General features: G+C 46.6%; 1 protein-coding gene across 2 annotated transcripts in view; it reads right to left on the bottom strand.

The window, feature by feature from the left end:
* KLHL18 (kelch like family member 18) overlaps positions 1-21468 on the bottom strand; it is a 35079-nt gene that overhangs the window by 9323 nt on the left and 4288 nt on the right. Inside the window, exons 2-7 of one of the 2 annotated variants that reach the window (XM_054016777.1) lie at positions 10826-10956; positions 10445-10585; positions 6998-7196; positions 3418-3578; positions 2972-3108; positions 767-1004 (exon numbers count right to left, since the gene is read on the bottom strand). In XM_054016777.1, the coding sequence (XP_053872752.1) occupies positions 767-1004; positions 2972-3108; positions 3418-3578; positions 6998-7196; positions 10445-10585; positions 10826-10956 (1007 nt within the window). The remainder of the gene's footprint in view (positions 1-766; positions 1005-2971; positions 3109-3417; positions 3579-6997; positions 7197-10444; positions 10586-10825; positions 10957-21468) is intronic. The other variant, XM_054016778.1, reaches the window with a different exon arrangement.

The following is a 21468-nucleotide window of genomic DNA, read 5'->3' as shown; positions in this document are numbered from 1 at the left end:
AAAGCCTGGATTGCAAGCCCTGCATTGTGTAAACTGGCTACGCTTTCCAGTGGAGGAGCCTATACGCTCAGCGATGCATGAGTGCACCAGAGAGACAGAAGACCCATGTGTCCATCACCCTGCCTGCCAGTGAATGAGCGATCCCTACAACACATTTTCCACTGCTTTATCCAGTCTAGTTTTTAAAAGGTCGCAAGCAACATGACTTCCGCTACTTCCTTTGGGAATCTATTCCACATCCTTGAAGATCTACCAGCAATTCTCTCTGATATTCAGCCTGTCTTCCCGGTCTCAATTTCATCTTATTTTTCTTTGTGCCACCACAAATAATTCTCCCTCCAACACTTACAACAATAGAGTTCTGTCCCCGCCCTTGGTCACTGTGTAGCCACACCATACATATGTAGCTCTTCATATCTTTCCTCGTACATCAATCCCTCTAGACTCACGCTGATGTTCTCTGAACTCCCTCTGGTGAGTCATTCTGGTAAAGAGGAGCCCAGAACAGAATGTAACATTCCAAGTGCGCTTGCACCAGAGCTATGCAAAGCGCAACCATTCCCTTCCTGTTCCATTCCTTTGTGCATGCAGCCCAAAATGTGTATTGATCTTTCTCCTATTGTATCGCACTGCAAACTCTGATCTCCCAGGTCACCTCAGCTATTTTCAGCACTACTGCTTCCGAGATTTTTCCCTGTCATTGCGACCATTTCATCTCTTTCCCGCTCAAATTCTTTGTACAGAACGGAGTGTATGTCTCACGTACCTTCGTCTGCTGTTCATGCTTCCCACTTTGGACCAAGAATCCATCTCTGGGTTGTAAACTTCCACCGTACTCAGTCTTAACTGGCCATCGTATCCACCAATGGCATACAAGAGTCCATTCAACACAGCCACACCCACTCGGCTACGTGCCGTCGTCATCGGCTGGCACTTCTCCCAGCGATTTGCAATGGGGTCAAAGACTTCCACCACGTTCACTGCAACACCTGCATAAAAATTTGCTACTCAAATTAAAAAAAGTGATAGTTTTGGGGGTTTTTTTTTGGGGGGGGGGGGGAAGAGTCTGCTGAACAGGGGCAGAAGCAGAAAGCGATGGACTTTTCCCATCTATTCATCCATGCACAGAAGGATAATGGGGATACAGGGTTTGCGCTCTGAGTGTTAAGGGCAAAACCTGGGCTCAGGGCCTTGAGTATCTGTAGGGATGGCCTGTGCAGGTGGCAGCAGAGAAGGGATCCTGCCCCCCAGGCTATGGAATGGGAGTGGATCCTATAAATGCTCCCTATTTGAGTCTCCAGGTTGGTGTAGCCTCCTCAGCCCTTGCATCTCCACATTCCTACATAAACGTCAGCACGTGCAAGAATACCCCATCTCCACCCAACCCCGATGGGAAACTGCTCAACATTGGAGGGAGTTCCTGTAAATCTGGGCTCCTCAATCCAAACTGCTTGCAGACTCCTGACATCCTGCCCCTGCCATCAAACCACAGGCAGGACCCCCAGAGCGGGTAGCAGGCTTTGAGACTTAATTAACATCGCGGGGGCCAGTCGACTCCCTGGAATCACGGCAACAACGTTCCCGCATGGCTGACTTCATCCTTCTAGGGTAGGGAATCCAGGCCTCAGGAGGCAGCCCTGTAATATGCGTGTGTTCGTTGGATCCAGGGCATTAGTGAGTAGGATAAATGCCATGCAGCAGCCCATTTTAAAAGCTATTGTAAGTTTCCTGGGTTTAAGCAGGTTGACCGTGGGCCTAAAGAACGACGGTAGAGTCCAGTTTATCCGAAATCCTACTAGCTGAACCTCCGCTTTATCAAATCCCTTCCTTGTCCCTCGTGGATCTCATGCTGGGGAAACAAGGCAGGGATTTGGATAACCGGGAGGCTCGGAAAATAGAGCAGAGACCCCTGTCCAGGACTGCGAGGAGGACGAGTCCCCGGCCGCAGGGGAGGCCGCCCTGCAGCTGAATGGCTTCTGTGGCAGTGCGGGGGACACTCTGCAGCCTGGTAGTCATGGGAGGGAACGAGTGGGGTAGTAACAGCAGAGCTGCAGAGGGCTCCTTCCACTGCCGCAGGGCCACTGACATCCGATCCCTGCAGGCACAAGGTGCAGGGAAGGCTGCGGTCCTGACGGGGCAGAGTCCTGGTCAGGGATGTTCGTGTCTGAAGGGATTGGGTGTCAATGGCTCTGCGGCAGCACAGTGAACCCTCTGGATCCCCAGTGTCATGGGAGCAAATGAGCAGGGCAGCGCAGAGACCCCTGGCCAGGACTGCAAGGAAAAGGCTCCTGTCCTCTCCATCATCCAAACTCCTGATTACCTGAATAAAACTTGTGTGCCCCCTGCTATTCGGATAATGGGGAGCATACTGTCCTTGGAGCGACTCCATGTGTACCTAAATCAAAGAGACGCTAAACAACTAACACGTGCTCCTGTTCCCACAATGAAGCCTTCCGTGGCACGAGCCATGTTTTCATGGTCAAGGTACAACAGAAAGGTTCATAATAGAAATGGAAACAGCCTTTATTACACGGGCTTTGCTTCTTCAAAAGAGACCAAAGAGCACTGCAATTATTTTAGCTGTTGTACGCTTGAATGCAATGCAGGAATCCTGCCAAAATGTTCTTCTATTACTGCCTTCAAGGTTCTCCACACTTACACTGGACCCCGTGATTTTAAAGAGACGAATGCAACAAGTTTGTGTTCGGTGCAATTTCACAAAAACTGGAAACAATATCCCCGAGCAATCCATCCAGCATTCCTAGAGTGATAAAGGTTCAACAACTGGCAACAGCCCCCATCAGCATTTTGTTGGCTGGATGGCATGAGTGTCAACAAAGGGCTGCAGAAAAAGGGAAGAGCAGGAGAAACTGCTCCCCATTTTATGGGTGAAGAATGAAGTTTACAGTCTGATGCCGTTACTCAGTAAACACGTCACTGTGTAGTTGTGGGAAATGGATATGCAAGGTACCTGCTGAATTAAGACCTCCAACAGCATAAATCAATCCTGCGATTGACGTGCAGCACCGGGGACGCGTTTTGAATGCCGGGAGGTGCAGCCGGCGTTCTGGCATTAGGTGATAGTCTTTTGCTTCATTCACCAGGTCCCTGAAATTAAGACCAAACATTAGAACGATAGTTTGGTGGGTCTTGGGACCACCATCCAAACTGGCCCCTCGGCTGAAGCCGCCAATGATTATGGCAACCGATCTCTTCTCTACCTTACAGAGCTAATCCTTCTAGATGATGGTTTAGCCACTTCAGCAGGGCAGCATGAGGGAATCGCTCTTCTGCTACATGTGGCATTCCCATTTCATGGAGAGAGGATTTCAGTCTCTGGGACAGCCAATCCAACACGCTATCCGCAGGGAGGCCCACACACACTGGACAACTCCTGAACAGCCAACAAGTGCTCACCAGCATTTGTGGCAGTAACGGACAAGGTCATCTTGTTGCACACGGTCAGTGAGGAACTGAGGTCGACAAAGGGGCAGTCGGATTTTGGACAGTATCTCAGGTAAGCAGGGTTCCCTCTGATCTCGGTCGTACCGTACCCAGGCTAACGCAGCTTCGAATACCTGCCAGAAGAGAGAGGAGCCATTGCTTAGCTAGGTCTCTGCGCTTGGGGGAGACACGAGATTTTGTTTTCTCTGTCCTGAGGCTGCTCACAAAAGGAGGGATGAAGACAAATTTGAATGGATGGACTGTAATAAAAGGAACGTCTCGCCAAGGTGCACAGGTGATCAGGAAAACAGAAGTTACTCAAGGGATCTAGAGCAAAGATACTTACACTTCGCCATTCGGAGCCAGCGTGTCTCAACTAACACCCAAGCTCACCACATTATTCCTTTCCCCATTCTTAGCACACACCTTTCAATCACAGAGGCCATTAACCCCATTCCTGAATCCACCAGAGGGGTCCATTATAACGCAGAGCATTCTTCATAAGGGCCCAGATTTGGAATCAATTCCCCACCCATTGGTCTGTTGACCTTCTGGGCATGCAGCTGAGAACTTCCATTTCAGGGGGCATTGTCCCATTGGTCTAACCAGGCTGCTGCCACTGGGCTGATCAGCAGCGGATAAGAATTTGAACCGAGGTCTCCACAATACTGATGTGGAACAGAATTAGTGCCTTTAAGGCCAGCAGTTTACACGGTTCCGCCCCCTTCTCCCAAGAACTGAACTAAGCGTACCAGAAAAAGTTTTGCTTTGTAAACATCTGATTATTGGCATTTGTGGTTACTGCTGCCACCTTGTGGTGTAACCTTGCCACTGAAACAGGCCACTAACCATCATGCACACTTGCTAAATATTGGGTTGTCATGGAGAAAATCTGGATAGCCACACACATCAAACCAAAGTTTCCAAGCCTTTCATTTTACCCTAGACAAAGCCAGAACCTCCCACTTCCGTTCTCTAGAGGTTTCTAGCATAAAGTATTTCTCCCACAGATCAGCTGGTAGTCATATCTTTAAACACAACTTGCACCCCAGAAGACCCCAAAACATTGTACAGTAGAACCTCAGCGTTACGAACACCCCGGGATTGGAGGTTGAGCATAACTCTGAACAAAACGTTACGGTTGTTCTTTCAAAAGTTTACAACTGAACACTGACTTAAATACAGCTTGAAACTTTACAATGCAAAATAAAAATGCTGCTTTAACCATCTTAATTTAAACGAAACAAGCACAGAAACCATTTCCTTACATTGTCAAATCTTTAAAAAAAAAAAAAAAAAAAAACACAACTTTCCCTGTATTTTTCAGTAGATTACATTTAACACAGTCTTGTACTGCATTTGCTTTTTTTCATCCCTGTTGCTCTCTGATTGTGTACTTCCGGTTCCAAATGAGGCACGTGGTTGACCAGTCAGTTCCTAACTCTGGTGTTCGTAACTCTGAGGTTCTACTGTACAATCCAACTGCATGCTGCACCACACTAAAATGCAACCATCTCAGAGGTGGAGGGTGGCAGCCATCCCGCTGCACAACAGTTAGAAGGGAAACGGTCACCAAGGACATTGGAACAGAGTCTGCCGCTCACAAGGAGAGTCCTGGGATCATAACTGCTTCAAGCAGCGGGAGGACCTTCCATTTTAAAATCCTATGAAAGATACAAAGCCTGCGCTAAAGTTTACCTGCCTCAAAAGAAGGTGGCTTGATTTGAGCATGCCTGAAATTTGAACAAGAGGTTCTAAGGAGATAAGACGTTTCAGACCTGATGCTTATACCTCTAACCAGGGTCCTCTTTTTCCAAGATGGACTTTCTAGAAGTCTGATTTCTCTCTCTAGGAATAAGCCCCCAGCACCACCCCAGGGGATGCGATGGCTTGAGCACCGGCAGCAGGACGCTGAGCCTTTCAGCTGCAGATCTCCAGTTCAAACCGGGATTGCTGCTGCTACGGGTCAAAGTGGCAACGGTTATTCAGTGGCCTGCGTGAAGTGACTTGGTGTGGTTCAGTCCAGTTCCTTGTACAAAGGCCTCCATATTATATAAGCCACCACCCTGACCGACCATCTCATTGGCAATTTCAGGAGGAAGATTCATTACAAAATGCTGTAGACCAGGCCTGCACAACATGCGGCCCGTGTGGGCTCACTGTGCGGCCCGCGGGGGGTGAGTAGGTGGGCTCACTGTGCGGCCCGCGGGGGGTGAGTAGGCAGCGGCAGGTGAGGGAGGGGGGCCAAGGAGGCGAGTGGGCAGTGGCGGGGGCTGAGTAGGCGAGCCGAGGGGGTGGGGAATGAGGAGGCAAGCGGGCGGGCAGTGGCGGAGGTGCAGGTGAGCCGGCGGTGTGGGAGGGGGGTCGAGGAGGCAAGCAGTGACTTGATGGCTGACCTGGTCTACTGATCTGGTCTGGCTCCCATCCCCTCTCCAAGGGTTGCAGCTGTCTGTAGGTGCTGCCTTCCATGCCTACCTCATTCATTCAACAGGGCAATTGATTACAAAGTGGGGGGAAGATCTTATTCTACTTCTAGCAAAAAGACATTTTTCTTTTACCTTAATTATACTACCTTAAGAGCCCACTATAACATATTACAAAGGTTCAATACTGCTGTTTTTTAAATTAATGGAGATATCCTATCTCGTAGAACTGGAAGGGACCTTGAAAGGTCATTGAGTCCAGCCCCCTGTCTTCACTAGCAGGACCAAGGACTGATTTTTGTCCCAGATCCCTAAGTGGCCCCCTCAAGGATTGAGCTCACAACCCTGGATTTAGCAGGCCAATGCTCAAACCACTGAGCTATCCCTCCCCCCCTTCCCCAGTTGTGCTGGGGAAGGAGGGTTTGTTTCCGCGGAGCGGGCGGCGCTGGGGGGGAGGGGAGTTTCGGGGGGGGGGCTGGGCAACGCTGGGGGTTGTTTCCGCGGGGCGGGCGGCACTGTGGGGGGGTGTTGTGTTTCGGGGGGGCTGGGTAGCGCTGGGGGGGGTTCGGCAAGGCAGAGGGGGGGGGGGTTCGGCCCTCAGCTGTTTTCTTTGGAGTAATATGGCCCTCGCAGCTTTACAAGTTGTGCAGGCCTGCTGTAGAGCATCTCAACCCTCGAAGGAAATCCCTCCAGAATAAGGCTGAAACACTGTTTATTCTGTAGTTCTAGAGATTGCCTCCAGGGCAGAGATCTCGGCACCTTTCTCCAGAACTGAAAGTCACTCATTAAAGCGAGAGGCACAATCACTAGAGAGTTCAGGATGTCAAGGTTTCTCTGCCACGAACATTTCAGCACAGTTCAGTGCCATGCTTGGCAAATAACGGGTGCTCTCCAGAACAGCGTTCTGATAACGAAGCTGAGAGAAGCCCCAATTCTTACAAGTTATGTACAGAATGAAAGAGTCGGAGCACCACCCACCATCCACAACAAGACCATCTTCTCAGCTTTGATCACTGCATGGACCAGTTCAACTTCTCACCCAGATCTGCCGTGCGACTGCCCCAATGGTTTTAAATCCTCTGGTGGCAAAAGCTGCCTCTGCTATACCATATACCGGCTGGTGCACATACCTGCTCCTCAGACTTGACATTGAGCTCTTCCCTCGAAACCAGCTCCAGCAGGTCTTCGAAGGGTAGAGCAAGGAACTCTTCAGACATGGACACCTCCACAAAGTGCTGGTGGATGAAGCTATTGGCAGATTCGTAGAGCACGGCACACATCATGGTTTCTGCAAACTGACGTACACCCAGGCAGTTCTTCGGATGAAGCCTTGGGGGGATGCAAAATAACGTTATTTTAATAGAAAGGTTAGCAAATTACACATTTTTAATGCGGTCCAAAGAAGCAGTGAATGTGAAACTGAACCAAGGGAAAATGTAACCTTATGAAACTGATGGATGTGCCACATTAGAGAACTCACCCTTCCAACAGACACCAGTTTGCAGGTTAAACTGGCCAGCGTAAGCACAGTCATGAAGATTGACACATGCCAAATTAAGAGGACGGGGAATCGCACCATACGAACAATAAGCCCCTTGCTGACATTCTCTGAAGTACCAAGGACTGACTGGACCTAGAGACTGATGTGCACTCTCCCCGGGCGGGCCTCCTAAAGTCAAGGCTGTGAAATGTAGGAGTAGCAGTGCAAGAGTCTACACAACGTCTATTCCATGCACAAGTATGACTTCAGATGCCAGGAATGAAACCTGTTGGTTTGACAGCAAGGATAAGTGTGTTCTTCAGAAACTTACAAACCTGGTTTGTTTTCACCAGACACCTTCGCTAATTACTGAAGTGAGATGTTGGCCACCTCTTCTTACTTGATTTTCCTGGCCAACAAAGCTCTATTGAGGATGTCTTTTAGCAGTTAAAGGTCAGAATGCAGAAACAATCCCTGCAGAAGTGAACTAGTGATCAGACCAGCTGAACAGGTGCTGCTGCATGCCATCATAAAGCAGCACAAAAGAACCGAAAATGTATTGCTCTAAGCAACTGTGCGGTGCAAGGAGCTTTCGGCACAGATGTTTCCTAAAAACTTGCAAAAATGCTGAAAATCAAGTCCACGCTATGGGAGATTTGGACACTCCCATCTAAGGGAGAAATTCTGCCACCAGATCTGTCAACAAGAGATGACCATTCTGGTTGTTTCACAGTATTTATGGGTCATATAGATATGAGGCATGTCAGAATACTATTGTTAGTTTCTCTTATTCTAACCCAAATGAAAATAGTTTGTGGAAACATTTGGTACCACTCTTGCCTCACTATAAACTAGCCCTACAATGCCCAGAATCAGACTCTGACAGAAATGCCTCAACTTTGCCTAACTGGGGACCACAAAGTCACCCGTACCACAGCAGGGCAAACTCTGTGGTTTGAGCCAAGACCATTCACTACAGCAGCAGCAAACAGAATGCTCTGATCAAGATGGAGCCATGCATGCTTGGCGTTTCCAGGGACCACACCTCCATATTTAAGAGCCTACTAGCTGAGTGTTACCATTCAAAGACTCCATAAACTGCCTTTAGCCCAAAGGTCAAATTTTGGGCACCTTCCTTTTATGCTCTTCCTCCTCCTTTCAGCCCTGACGTCTGAACAGAAATAAACCCTAGGCGCAAGTTTCCGCAGTCTTTAGAATGGCTCAAGGGGAGATCCACCACAAGGAAGCTGCCTTTTGGATTTGATCCTCTGAAGAGGGAATCTTCACGGTTGCTTTCAAACTTTAGATAACCAATTCTGAGCACACATCAGCACAGCATCCAAGCAATGACCACGGAGAGGATGAGTACAGAACCCTGAAGGTCTGGCAATGCCGAGCTCTTACAGGGCATAAAGAGCCGAACATCTAAAACAACACTGTGGCACGTTTAATAATGGGGTGAACCAAGAGTACTTTACAAAGCAAAGCGTTAGATATTGCGAGTGGAGGGAAAGAGAAGCCATTGCCTGCCAAGCAAAGGTTTACACAGCCTTGGACTTTACATCCTCGCAAACTGTAAGGTCACCAACCCCCAGAAAATCCCCAGGAACACAGAGTAAAGTCAAAGCAGAAAAACCCCCAGTCATCAGATCCTTCCTGTAAAAACTGGAACTAGACATGCATGTTCTGGCTATTCCTGAGGCATGTGATCAGAGCCCACTGAATTTCAAATGTATCTCGTTATACATAAAAGCCTTCACTCCCCTCTCAAATCCATATTTCGGAGCTCAGTAAGAGTGGCCCGCCATTCAAAGGTGCTCAGCATAAGCACCGCCCATTAAGTTGAGGTGGAGCTGCGGCAGCTCAGATCCTTTGGGGGAACAAATCAGACCACTTTTATTTAGGTGCCTAAAAATGGATTTGAGTCTCTAAGCTTGGCCCCAGCCCTTCACCAGTGCAATCCAGTTCTCTCCGTTTGGTAGGGAGCCCAGTGTGCACAAATTTAGTTTTTTGCCAGGAAAAACCAAGTATGTAATGATTTGAGTTAAGTATCTATGTTTTACACATAGCAGAGAACCCCTGGGTTCACATGGAAACATTTGAAACAGGGCCAAAGTACATTTCTTCTCTGAATCATGCATTTTAGGATAAGTCCATACAGAATGAAAAAAACTGGTCGAGATGTTGCATTTATTACGTATGTTTGGTGCAATATCATGGAATGAACTGAGGAGCTGTGGAAGAACATGGCATAGTAAAACATAAAAACGAAGTTTACCTGACACTACCAATGATGAACGTATGGTATATTTCCAGACACTAACCAAACTCCTTGCTTTATAGGATCTTGACATTTATTACTAAGATGGTCCTGTAGCTAAGGCACTGGACTGGACTCAGAAGACATGGGATCAATTCCTTGCTCTTCCACAGGCTCCCTGAGATACCTTTCATAAATCATTTAATCTGTGCCTGGTTTCCCAGTCTGTAAACTGGGGACAATCCCTTCCTATTTCACAGGATAAAATCACTGTTTGAGGTGCTCAGATATATTATCGTGATGAGGAGTACAAGTTCCTACATCAAACCCCAAAGAAACATTTTAAGGGTAGCTCTAAAGCTGCGATAAAGCTGGCTTATAGCTGCATTCAAGAAGTGGATCAAGAGAGTGCAGTAGACTTGCAGAGCGCATAGTACGAGAGTCTGCACAATGAAACCTTACTGAGTGCAGTAAATCATGTCCGTTTAGCATTTCCATTTTTCCGTTGGAGTGATCGGGATATGTCACCTTTGTTCCAGATAGTAACTCGTGCCCATCTAAGTCTCATAGCCTGCTCCACCACCCACAGCTGGACAACCAATTCTACTGAGACATGGAATGAAGATACAGAGCCCTCCACTCTTCTCGTAAAGGACCAAAGGATATTTAACTTTTTCCTGAACCCACCACAAGCAACTGGAAGGAAGGAAGGACCACAGTTTAGCATCTTGTCCTCTAATAGCACAATCCCACCACCCTGTTCCACAGCAAGACCAGAACCCACGACCCCACGTTCCAAGGGACCAGTTAAAGGCACAGGACACAGGGTACCCTTACCTCTCTCTGAGAAAGGTACAGCAGGCGTCTTTGATATTTTGCAGCTGAAGGAAACTTGCCCCCATCAGCAAAGACTGAACATTCTGCTGATCAATCGCTAGGTGTCCGTTGTAAGCAAAGTTGATCAGAGCCTCCAGTGCGCTAAACAGGGTGGAGAGGAGCAGAAAAAGGGTCAGTTGCGTTCAGCTCTATTCGATTATTTCAACTTAATAACAATCTAAGATGCTAGTAGCAACATAAATTTATTTAAAAATGTGATTTATCTTAACCCTTTAAGGCATTTTTCTAAACCCCTACACTTGCATTTGTCTGCAGATATAGGCAAAAACACCACTGACAAGCCGTATTGGCTATGGTCCCTTGGCTGTCCCAGGGAGTTACCTTGGATCCATTCCTTGCATGACAATCTCGTCCTGTTTGCATTCCATCATGTCATTTGTAAACATGGCATGAAAGTAAGGGATGGAGGCTGCTAGTACGATCCGGTGGGCGCTGAATTTGTGGTCCCCTACCTATGAACAGACAGAAGGGGGACAAGGACAGTCAGCATAACTATTGGCCTAGAAGATCCACTTCAGTGCGTTGACACATTTACGGGTAACCGGGGATTGAAAAGGCTGTGCAAAAATTCTCTGACTTGACCTCTAGAGTTAGGCACTTAAATTAGTGGCCTCATTTTTAGAGGCGCTTACCACCTACAGCTGCAGCCAAATTCATTGAGAACTGCATGTGCTCAGCAGTTCTGAAAAAAAATCAGATCACTTCTATTTAGATGCCTACATGTGGAAATAAATTTCTAACTGTAGACACCAAAACACACCTCCCTCCTGTCCCAGTCTAATGTTTGGAACATTTTCAATCTCCTTTACCAGCCATTGTGACTGCCCATTGTTTGGCATCTGCTGGACCCTGTTGTAGATTAACAGCGGGGTCATCTCTGGATTGTTAATGATCAACAACCAAGGTCGGTAGAGTCAGTTTAGCTACAATAATTCACTAGTTCAATAGTGCGTGACTTCTCAAGTCCCCAACCTGTTTCCCCGACCTGCTTCAGTACAGGAAATACCAAGCTGCCTGGAGAAACTGTTATAATCATATTTTTTCATATCACCCCACTGCTGTCGGGGCACCCTACACCAGGGAAACAGCCAGGTCAGTTAGATCTGACATGAATCAAGTCATGGACTGTAAGGTGGATAGAAAGCTGGCTAGATCGTCGGGCTCAACGGGTAGTGATCAATGGCTCCATGTCTAGTTGCCAGCTGGTTTCGAGCGGAGTGCCCCAGGGGTCGGTCCTGGGGCCGGTTTTGTTTAATGTCTTTATTAATCATCTGGAGGATGGTGTGGACTGCACTCTCAGCAAGTTTGCAGATGACACTAGACTGGGAGGCGTGGTAGATACACTAGAGGGTAGGGATCGGATACAGAGGGACCTAGACAAATTAGAGGATTGGGCCAAAAAAAAACCTGATGAGGTTCAACAAGGACAAGTGCAGAGTCCTGCACTTAGGACGGAAGAATCCCACGCACAGCTACAGACTAGGGACCGAATGGCTAGGTAGCAGTTCTGCAGAAAAGGACCTAGGGGTCACAGTGGATGAGAAGCTGGATATGAGTCAACAGTGTGCTCTTGTTGCCAAGAAGGCTAACGGCATTTTGGGCTGTATAAGTAGGGGCATTGCCAGCAGATCGAGGAAAGTGATCATCGCCCTTTATTCGACATTGGTGAGGCCTCATCTGGAGTACTGTGTCCAGTTTTGGGCCCCACACTACAAGAAGGATGTGGAAAAATTGGAAAGAGTCCAGCGGAGGGCAACAAAAATGATTAGGGGTCTGGAGCACATGACTTATGAGGAGAGGCTGAGGAAACTGGGATTGTTTAGTCTCCAGAAGAGAAGAATGAGGGGGGATTTGATAGCAGCCTTCAACTACCTGAGGGGGGGGGTTCCAAAGAGGATGGAGCTCGGCTGTTCTCAGTGGTGGCAGATGACAGAACAAGGAGCAATGGTCTCAAGTTGCTGTGGGGGAGGTGTAGGTTGGATATTAGGAAACACTATTTCACTAGGAGGGTGGTGAAGCACTGGAATGGGTTACCTAGGGAGGTGGTGGAATCTCCTTCCTTAGAGGTTTTTAAGGCCCAGCTTGACAAAGCCCTGGCTGGGATGATTTAGTTGGGGATTGGGCCTGGTTTGAGCAGGGGGTTGGACTAGATGACCTCTTGAGGTCCCTTCCAACCCTGATATTCTATGATTCTATGATTAGTTTTCTCTTCCCTCAGCCGCCTATTCCTAGCTGCTGGTTAACTTAAATCCATATCTTTAGTTTAGGGTTTACGGTCTGTGATTTCAGCCTCTGCCTTTTTCTTCATCATGGTCATTATACCCCAGTGCCTCATCTGTTCGTTTACCTTCATTCCCACATAAACTCACTTCCTCACCCCTAACAGATCTGCTCATATTTATGTTCTCTGTACAGTCCTTAACCACACTTTACGCTCTGGCATGTGCATTAGCAAAATGGTTACGTGGTTACACCATATCAACACAAACTCGCTTTGCAGACAGTTGGATGACTGGCTCCAAAGAAGAGCCATCAAACTTAGACTCATGTGATGAGCACATTATAAATACAGTCAAACAAACTGGGAAGACAACAAGGAGTCTGGTGGCACCTTAAAGACTAACAGATTTATTTGGACATAAGCTTTCGTGAGTTAAAACCTCACTTCTGAAGTGAGGTTTTAACTCACGAAAGCTTATGTCCAAATAAATCTGTTAGTCTTTAAGGTGCCACCAGACTCCTTGTTGTTTTTGTAGATACAGACTAACACGGCTACCCCCTGATACTTGACACCAAACTGGGAAGAGTCACACAATATACATAATTATTTGTAATCTATGCTTATTTCTCTTTAAAAAGCAAATACCCTTCCCTATGTTATTAACAGATGGCTAGAGGTTTTAAAAGTCTATTTTTGCACTAAGTTGCTTACCACATCTCAACTTGTACAATAAAGTATCACTTTAGACTTTTGTTATCAACAATCAATGATAGAGATGTTTATCCTTTGTAACAAACCTAATTCACATTTCCACACAAACAGAATAAATCCTATCCATACGTATAACACATTTTCCATCTCTCGCCTACTAAAATAACCTTATTTAAACTGCAAATAATCAAGCAGGCCTCTAGACCGGGGTGGGCAACCTTTTTGGCCCGAGAGCCACATCTGGGTATGGAAATTGTAAGGAGGGTGATGAATGCTCACGAAATTGGGGGATGGGGCGTGGGCTCTGGCTGGGGGTGCGGGCTCTGGGGTGGGGCCAGAAATCAGGAATTCAGGGTGTGGGAAGGGGATCAGGGCTGGGGTATGGGTTGGGGCATGGGAGGGGGTCAGGGTGCAGGCTCCAGGTGGCGCTTACCTCAAGCACCTCCCGGAAGCAGCGGCATATCCCCCCTCTGGCTCCTACACGGAAGCATGGCCAGGTAGCTCTGTGCGCTGCCCCATTCACAGGCAGCGCCCCTGCAGCTCCCATGGCTGTGGTTGCTGGCCAATGGGAGCTGCGGGGGCAGCGCTTGGGGCAGGGGCAGCTTGCAGAGCCCCCTGGCTGCCCCTACGCATAGGAGCCGGAGGGGGGAAACATGCTGCTGCTTCCGGGAGCTGCACAGAGCCATGGCACGCATGGAGCGGGACAAGCCCCGGACCCTGCTCCCCGACAGGAGCTTGAGGGCCAGATGCAGCCCCCGGGCCATAGTTTGCCCACCCCTGCTCTAGACAGTAACACCACAAATAACAATTAGGAAGGCCAGCTCTATAGTGTAAAGGTATTTCCCTATTATTTTTCTGTCTATAAATCGTGTTAAGTCATATGCATGCCGTATGTCACTTTCTAGTTCTATGGTATTATTTATACACATTTCCTGCCCTTCAGAGCTTAGTCTGAACAAAATAAGACAAGTCACTAGATAGGAGTTCAAAGGAGGCCGAGTGTGGAGGAGAAAGAGGAAAGACTGCTTGAGGAAGAAGGGAATTAGAAGTGGCTGACAGAGGAGAGCAAGGAGAGTGTTCCAGGGGTAAGGGCAGCCTGAGAACATACAGGAAGCCGCGAGTGGGGAAGAGGCCAGAGGGAGGACTGGGAAGAGTTTCCAAATGGGGAACTAGAAAATGAGAACGGACAGGCTGGGGAGGGGGTCAGATTATGCCAAGCAAGGACAGTGAACTTGAATCAGATGTGGGAGAAGACAGAAAGCCGACGAAGGGACTTGAGTAGGCACGTGGGATGGCGTGACTTGGCTGAAAAGGGAAGAGGAAGCTTATTCAGCAACTGCACTTTGAACAGATTGGGCAGAGGGAGAGTTGAGAGGCAGTGAGGAAAGGTTACAATAATCAAAGCAAAAGTAGAGACAGCGAGGAAAGGATTGGTTTTGGAGGTATTGAAGCAACAGGACGTAGTAAGACAGCAGCTCGCACAGTTCTGCTGTGTTTGGGTTGCGGCCACTACACAGATTTCTACATACTTCTACAGTACCGTAGTACCCACGTGCCTCACAAGCTTCACCACAGATGTCTTGCAATGGGGCACAGAGTGATAAGTGACTTGCCCAAGGTCAGACAAGAAGTCTGTGGCAGAAAATGGAACTGAACGTGAATCTCCAGAGTCCCAGGCTAGTTCCTCAGGCTTATTTAACCCCCAAAGATTTGTTTCCCATGGATGCTAAGGAGAGTAGAAGGGCTCCTACTAAGGGTTTTATAAAGCCACTTTTGCTTAAAAGTGAATCCAAATCTTGCACTGAGCCTACCTGAGACCACCCATTGAACTCACACAAGTACACCAACAGAGGAGGCTTGGTGAGCCGAGCCCACAAAGAGGAAGGAAATTTTCAGTTAAAGAGCCTCTGCACCTCAGGAAGCTAATGAGCGGAACAGCCTATGCAAATGTTCTTTTATTGCATTTCCTTTTCCATCATGGTGAATTACCGAGCTCTGTGTCTAAATGTTGGAAGAGATTTTGCTTTTGCATAATCACTTCCATGTGGGTGAACAAATCCCGCCACAAGCATCAGGCTGTGGAATTACGCAGTGCACAACGAAGAGCAGTGAGAGTGGAAATGAGACAGCCACTGAACCAGCTTTCAGGTGAGACACCGTTATCTAGTGGTCTGAATGCACGACTGGGATGTGGGATCAGCTGGGCTCTATTCTCAATCTGTCCACAGCTGACTTTGGCCAAATCACTGCACGGCTGTGCCTCAGTTTCCCTCACCTATATGACTGAGTTGACTATCACCCACCCACCAGGACCATTGAAAGTAAGTGCTTCTACCATAGTTTGAAGGTGTAAAATGTATTAAAAGTAGATCAAGAGTTAGAAGTGGTGGAAAGCAAGAAAAAGTATCAGTTCCATGGGGTGTTGGTAAAACATGATCTCTCTAAAAACATTACCCAACATGATGGCTCTGACTCTCCAAAGCCAGCAGGGCCTGTGGTGCGAAAGCATGAGCCAGTGTTCTTTGAACTACTACACATTTAGTACATGTAGCAACAGTAACGTGGTATTGTCACCCCATCCTCTTAACTCAGCTCCTTTGTGCTGAAGCAATAACGAACATACGATCGATCCCATGTCACAGGATGCCCTGCTATGCAAATGATTCCCCCCCCCCCCCCCCCCGCCACACACACACACTAATACGTATTTCCATCCAGCCACATACTTGGACCCTATTTGTTTTATTGACTCCAATAATCCATGTACAGGCCATCACTTTATAACAGTATCCCTGGCCAGATTATCGGTGGGATCACACTACAGACTGAGAAGACAGCCTGGATTCAGCTGAGTTTTGCTAGATTCCCTGTACATATTTCACACGCCTGCCTGCACAGCACTTCACCTGCAAGAATGTTAGTGACACACTGATAGCAGAAGACTGCAACTAGACTAGGTTTCCACCACGCAACTTTTCCTAGAATAGGAAAGGAACCTGCTTATAACACAATAACCTGTACAAGCACTGTAATTAAATCAGAACGCACTGCCTCGTCGGTGCCCAGTTACACCTTGTGAGGCTTTAGAACAAAACCTCTGACCTGGGCAGTAGTTTTGCTGGCGAAGGATTTAGAAAGAAACAGCAGCAGGGTTGGCTGCCGGAGGTAACCTGGTTGTTGTTCAGCTAGTCTAGATTCCAAACCAGATGTCAGAGATGCCAGACTTGTTCAGCAGGTTATGCATTCTTCTGTGCCCTTCCTACACTGCATTTGAAAGTATGCTAGCAACAGTCATTTAAACAGCTGTTGCTAGCCCAGGACTCCAGATCAGTGTGGGAAGGAATAATTTTTATTTGAAACACATTCTAACAACAGCACCCATCATACCAGGACATCAGACACCAAGAGATCAAGCAGTTCTGGTATTGGTGACATCTCCAAATGATGGAACCTTATCTATCTATGGTACTTATGTGGCTCCCACTACCACAGCATCTGAGCACCTCATAATCTTCAATGAGGTAGAGAAATACCATTATCCCCATTTTACAGACGGGGAACTACAACATAATCGAAGATCCCAGTTTAGGGTATTGTCACATGTCACCATTCAGCCAATCACTATGTATAAAAAGATCCCCTCATGCTCGATACAGGATAACAGTAGTTAGACGTAAAAAAAGTCTCTCATCAAACCCAAGCGCCAGCAAAGACACCAATAAGCATCTACAGCAACAGAAGGAAAAATGCCCTACTGGAATTAGTAGGGCCAACTGGTAGCTTTAAAACAGAGGGAAAATGGCATCAACAAGAAATTTAAATAGAGCACACCGTGGTATTGTGCTTTAAACTCAGAGGAGTCAGGTGGATTTTTTGGACTCCAATTTCTTACATTCCTTTAGCTTTTCAAGGTATTATCTGCTGTGGATTGCCTCCAGCCTGGCATACATGCAATTTTCCTGGATGGCCAGTGAAAGGGAATGCTGTTGATTAGTTCGAACTATGCAGAGAACTACGCCCTACTCACAACCTTTACTGCAAGACCCAAGGGAGATCTAAACCATGAGCTCTATTTCCTGTCTGCTCGGGAGGGTTTAAATGAGGCAAGTTTATATTGACAAAAAGCCTTGCTGCTAGTATACAGCTGAGCTATTGTTTGAAGTGGGCTCTGATTCCAAAGATGAAGACAGACTACCCGTGTAATTTCTCTTAGGAACACGTAGAGAGAGACAGCCTAAAAACACTAGTTTCAGATGAATTGGAGAATCACCTATTGGGTCTATTTGCCGTAGGTAAACAATGATAAAAGATACCCCAGGAGGACAGAAGTACATTGCTTCGGGTGATGCCGCAGATTTAAATTCAATGCAAAGTAGACCTAGCGTTCATCTCGGTGTTTTGGGCAAGAGTGCCTAGCTGAGATTAAAAAATAAATCGGATTACAGTCTCAAACAGCTGTAACTGGAATGGGGACATTTTTATAAAACTGCTTCTCTGAAGATATAATTCAGCCAACATTCTTCCTTTGGGTTCTTAGCTTCCAAGTGTGAGGTCACCAGAATTCCTACAAATCCTTAAGAATGCTGACACTTGAGGGCAGCTGTAATAGGGTAGTGAGAACCAGGACATTGTGTGCCACCACATCCCCATAGCATATAAACACTGCCCTTAACACATTCTAGTCAGTCTTTAAAGACAGTCCCGTTGTCCATGGATTTCTTTGACACTCTTGTTCTTCTACTGAGCCTTACCCTTTTTGATCACCACCCCGTCTGCAGTAGGTTTCAATTGCAACACCTTTGCCTGAGCACTCTCGTACCTTTTCCTAATGTTTCAGAATTTGTTCTGGGCCACCAGTGCCCTGCTCCAGTTTTGGACATTAATTCTGCCACTGTAGGGACACCGGTCTCCAATCATCCCTTCCTTTGTTCCTTTCATACCCAGGGCCCCATTCTACAAACCCTTCTTTACATGATTATGGGTCTGCAGAATCCGGCTGATACAATGTAAGATTTGTTAATTTTTTGATCCAAGCACTTTAAAAAATTGAGACTTGACTGTAAGCATCTGAAATTTGCAAAAGCCAATGTAATGTAATTGTAACCTTAACATCAACTTCGTTTTTCTAGGGATTTGTTTTAAATGTATTGGGAGGTGTGTGTTATAGTGGAGGTTGGCTAATCCTTGAATGAATTGTTATTTTAAAATTGTGAGGGTGCCTCGAGCTGGAGATAATTGGGAGCACAGGGGGAAGTTCTGTCAAGGACACTGGAACAAATCTGCATTGTTAAGAAAAGTTGCAATGATCTTCAGTGTCTGCACAGAGCACACAGGTGCAGTGTTGTGTTGTTGGGGTTGGGATTTTTTAGGTCTCATCTGAAATTATACACGTAATAAACTGCACAGAATTCCATTTATCTACCATAGAAGGATGAAGGAAAGTTCTGATATCTTTATGAGTCTGTTTTCTAACATGCTCCACAACTACAGACAATCAGATCTGTGCATTTATTGACGTGAAACCCTTCTAACACCAACACAGCTGACTTTGGGATAAGCATGATTAGGATTGTCTGAACCACCGGAGCAGAGCCAACAAGTCTATCTGCCGTCAATTTAATCTGGAGACGTTTCTGATAAAGGCTTTATTCTAGCAAGGTTACACGTCAAGTGAAGGTATATCATTTAAGTGCCGCATAAGAGTAGGATATCCTGCCAGACCTGTCCACTTTCAAATATTCTAATCAGACATATGCAATTAGTAGTAATCTGAATGAGGCCTTCCTACTGTTCCAGTCCAGGTGACAAACAGCAACAACAGAAACTAACGCTGGTAGAACTAACTAGTGTTAAAGTGGTGGGAGGGGGGCATAATTTCTGAAAGAGATATAGTTTATAGAAAGCACATGTCTCGGCATGCTATTCTCCAATCTTGATCCGTCTCAGCTTGGAGATCAAGAGAGAGATATTGGGACCTATAGCTTTTGTAAGACAGACTTCTGTAACAATGAATGCTGCTATAATTGGCTCCATTGTCTATAAATTGGGTGCAGTCCTTGGGCTTCCAGCAATATGCTAATGTGGCCCACGGTTTTATTTGCACCTTGGAACAAAGCAAAAAAGCAAACTGTAGAAAGCAGACCCGTCCAGATGACGTTTATCCTAACAAGGTATCTGTGTCCGAGAAGGCTTACTAAGAATGCAAACCCTTGTCAATTGTTTTTGGTTTGACTTAAAAGTCCGTTGGGTCTCTCAAGCAGAGCTGAGCAAGAATGGAGTCTAACCTCATCGTAATAGCTAATTTCTTCAGTTAACTGTAATTCTTGGCACCTCCATAGCACTTTTCATTTGAGGATCTCAAAAACACCATTAGTAAAGCTTCAAACACCCCTGTGAGGGATGAGCAAGAATGACCACTCCCATATTACAGATGAGAAAAACAAACAGTGAGATGAAATGAGCTGGCCAAAATCTCTCCAAGCACAGCATTTCTAATCTCTCAATTCATCCACAAATTAATAGCAGAGCTACATGACTAGAACCCAACACCACTGGTTCCCAGTCCCCTGCTTTTACCATTAGACCACATTTTCTCCTTCCACTGTTCTTCCAAACAAACTGCCCCAGCAAGAACCACACTGCTTTGTCTGAAGGAAGGGAACATACCAATACAACAACACACCCACCAGCTTGAGAAATGAAAGAATTTAGAACACCAAGATCTCCTTCCTCTAGGGAACAGCTCCTAACGCCACATGACCACCCAATAAAACTGTTTTTATACCCAGTTCCTGTACAGGACCAGAGGGTCGCGCACCAAAAAAATCGAATCATTAGGTTTCTGTTTAAAAAACAACACAGCTGTAACTAAAGAATTATTAAATCGTATCTGACTCAATGGGTTATAATCCCTGAGGACCTCAGTATTGCAGTTTGTGCTGTGCTGCTGAAGTTACTAGGCCATGCCATCTTTTGCTTAGAGATGGGCTAAATGCATGAATTTCATCGCTCCTAAACCTTTTCAAAGCCTCTAAAGAAGTTTAAATGATCCAAACACTGTTCATTTTCCTGTCCCTCGGCACTCCCTAGTTCTGTCTCTGAGAAAGCAAGAGAAAGGCTGCTCCTGTTGTAGCTGCAGACCAACCTAGAAAACCCATCTCACAAGGTATCTAGTTTGAACCTAATTTGCAGATAAGCAGTTTAAAGCAAGCACTAGTTCTCAAACCACCAGAGGCACCCAGATACATGGCGGTCAGGGCAGTATAAATGCCTCACAGTAGTCAATGGCAAAACACCTGTCAGTTTCCAGACAGTGACATTCCTGGTAGTTGTACTCTATTCTAGGATTCGGTCAAAAAAGCCTCTAGAAACGCTGAACTCAGAAAAAAGAGCCCCTCTTTGCCTCTGGTGAGTCTCTGGTGTAAAGTGAACTGATCTACTTCACTGACAGTACTAACATTGGAAACCTAGGACACATCTTGTCTGTTAGGAAACTCGCCCCAGCGTAACTAAAATTGATCTAGAATAGTTGCACTGGTGCAAGATTTCTAACAGACAAGGCTACAAAAGAAGACAGAAACAAAGAACAAAGCAACCCGAAGAGATTAGAGCAGTGGGAGATGCAGGGAACTAGGAAAGATTTGGTTCTATTAAACATAAATCCCCTTATATGGGAAAGGGAAGTTAACAGCACAGTGACAGAACAGGGAATACATCCAAGCAGCCACGCTCCAGTTGATTGTGTCTTCTTAAAGACAGGCTAAAATTTTTCTTCATGGAACCAAGTAACTTAGTTGCCCCAGGGAAGTACAGTAATGCCTCACTTACCGTTGTCGGTTAACGTTTCGGTATATTGCTGATCTATTAGGGAACATACTCATTTAAGTGGTGCAATGTTCACTTGTAATGTCGTTTTGTGGGTGGGGGCTTGGAACTAGGGTGGGCCGCAAGCCCCCCATTAGCTCCCCTCCACCACCCCCAGTGCCTCCCGCCCGCAAGCCCCATGGATCAGAACCTCCCCCCTCCTGAACGC

The sequence above is a fragment of the Malaclemys terrapin genome, chromosome 2 (genome assembly GCF_027887155.1).
Source record: "Malaclemys terrapin pileata isolate rMalTer1 chromosome 2, rMalTer1.hap1, whole genome shotgun sequence".
Lineage (NCBI taxonomy): Eukaryota > Metazoa > Chordata > Testudines > Emydidae > Malaclemys > Malaclemys terrapin.
This window is presented reverse-complemented; position numbering and strand designations above follow the sequence as displayed.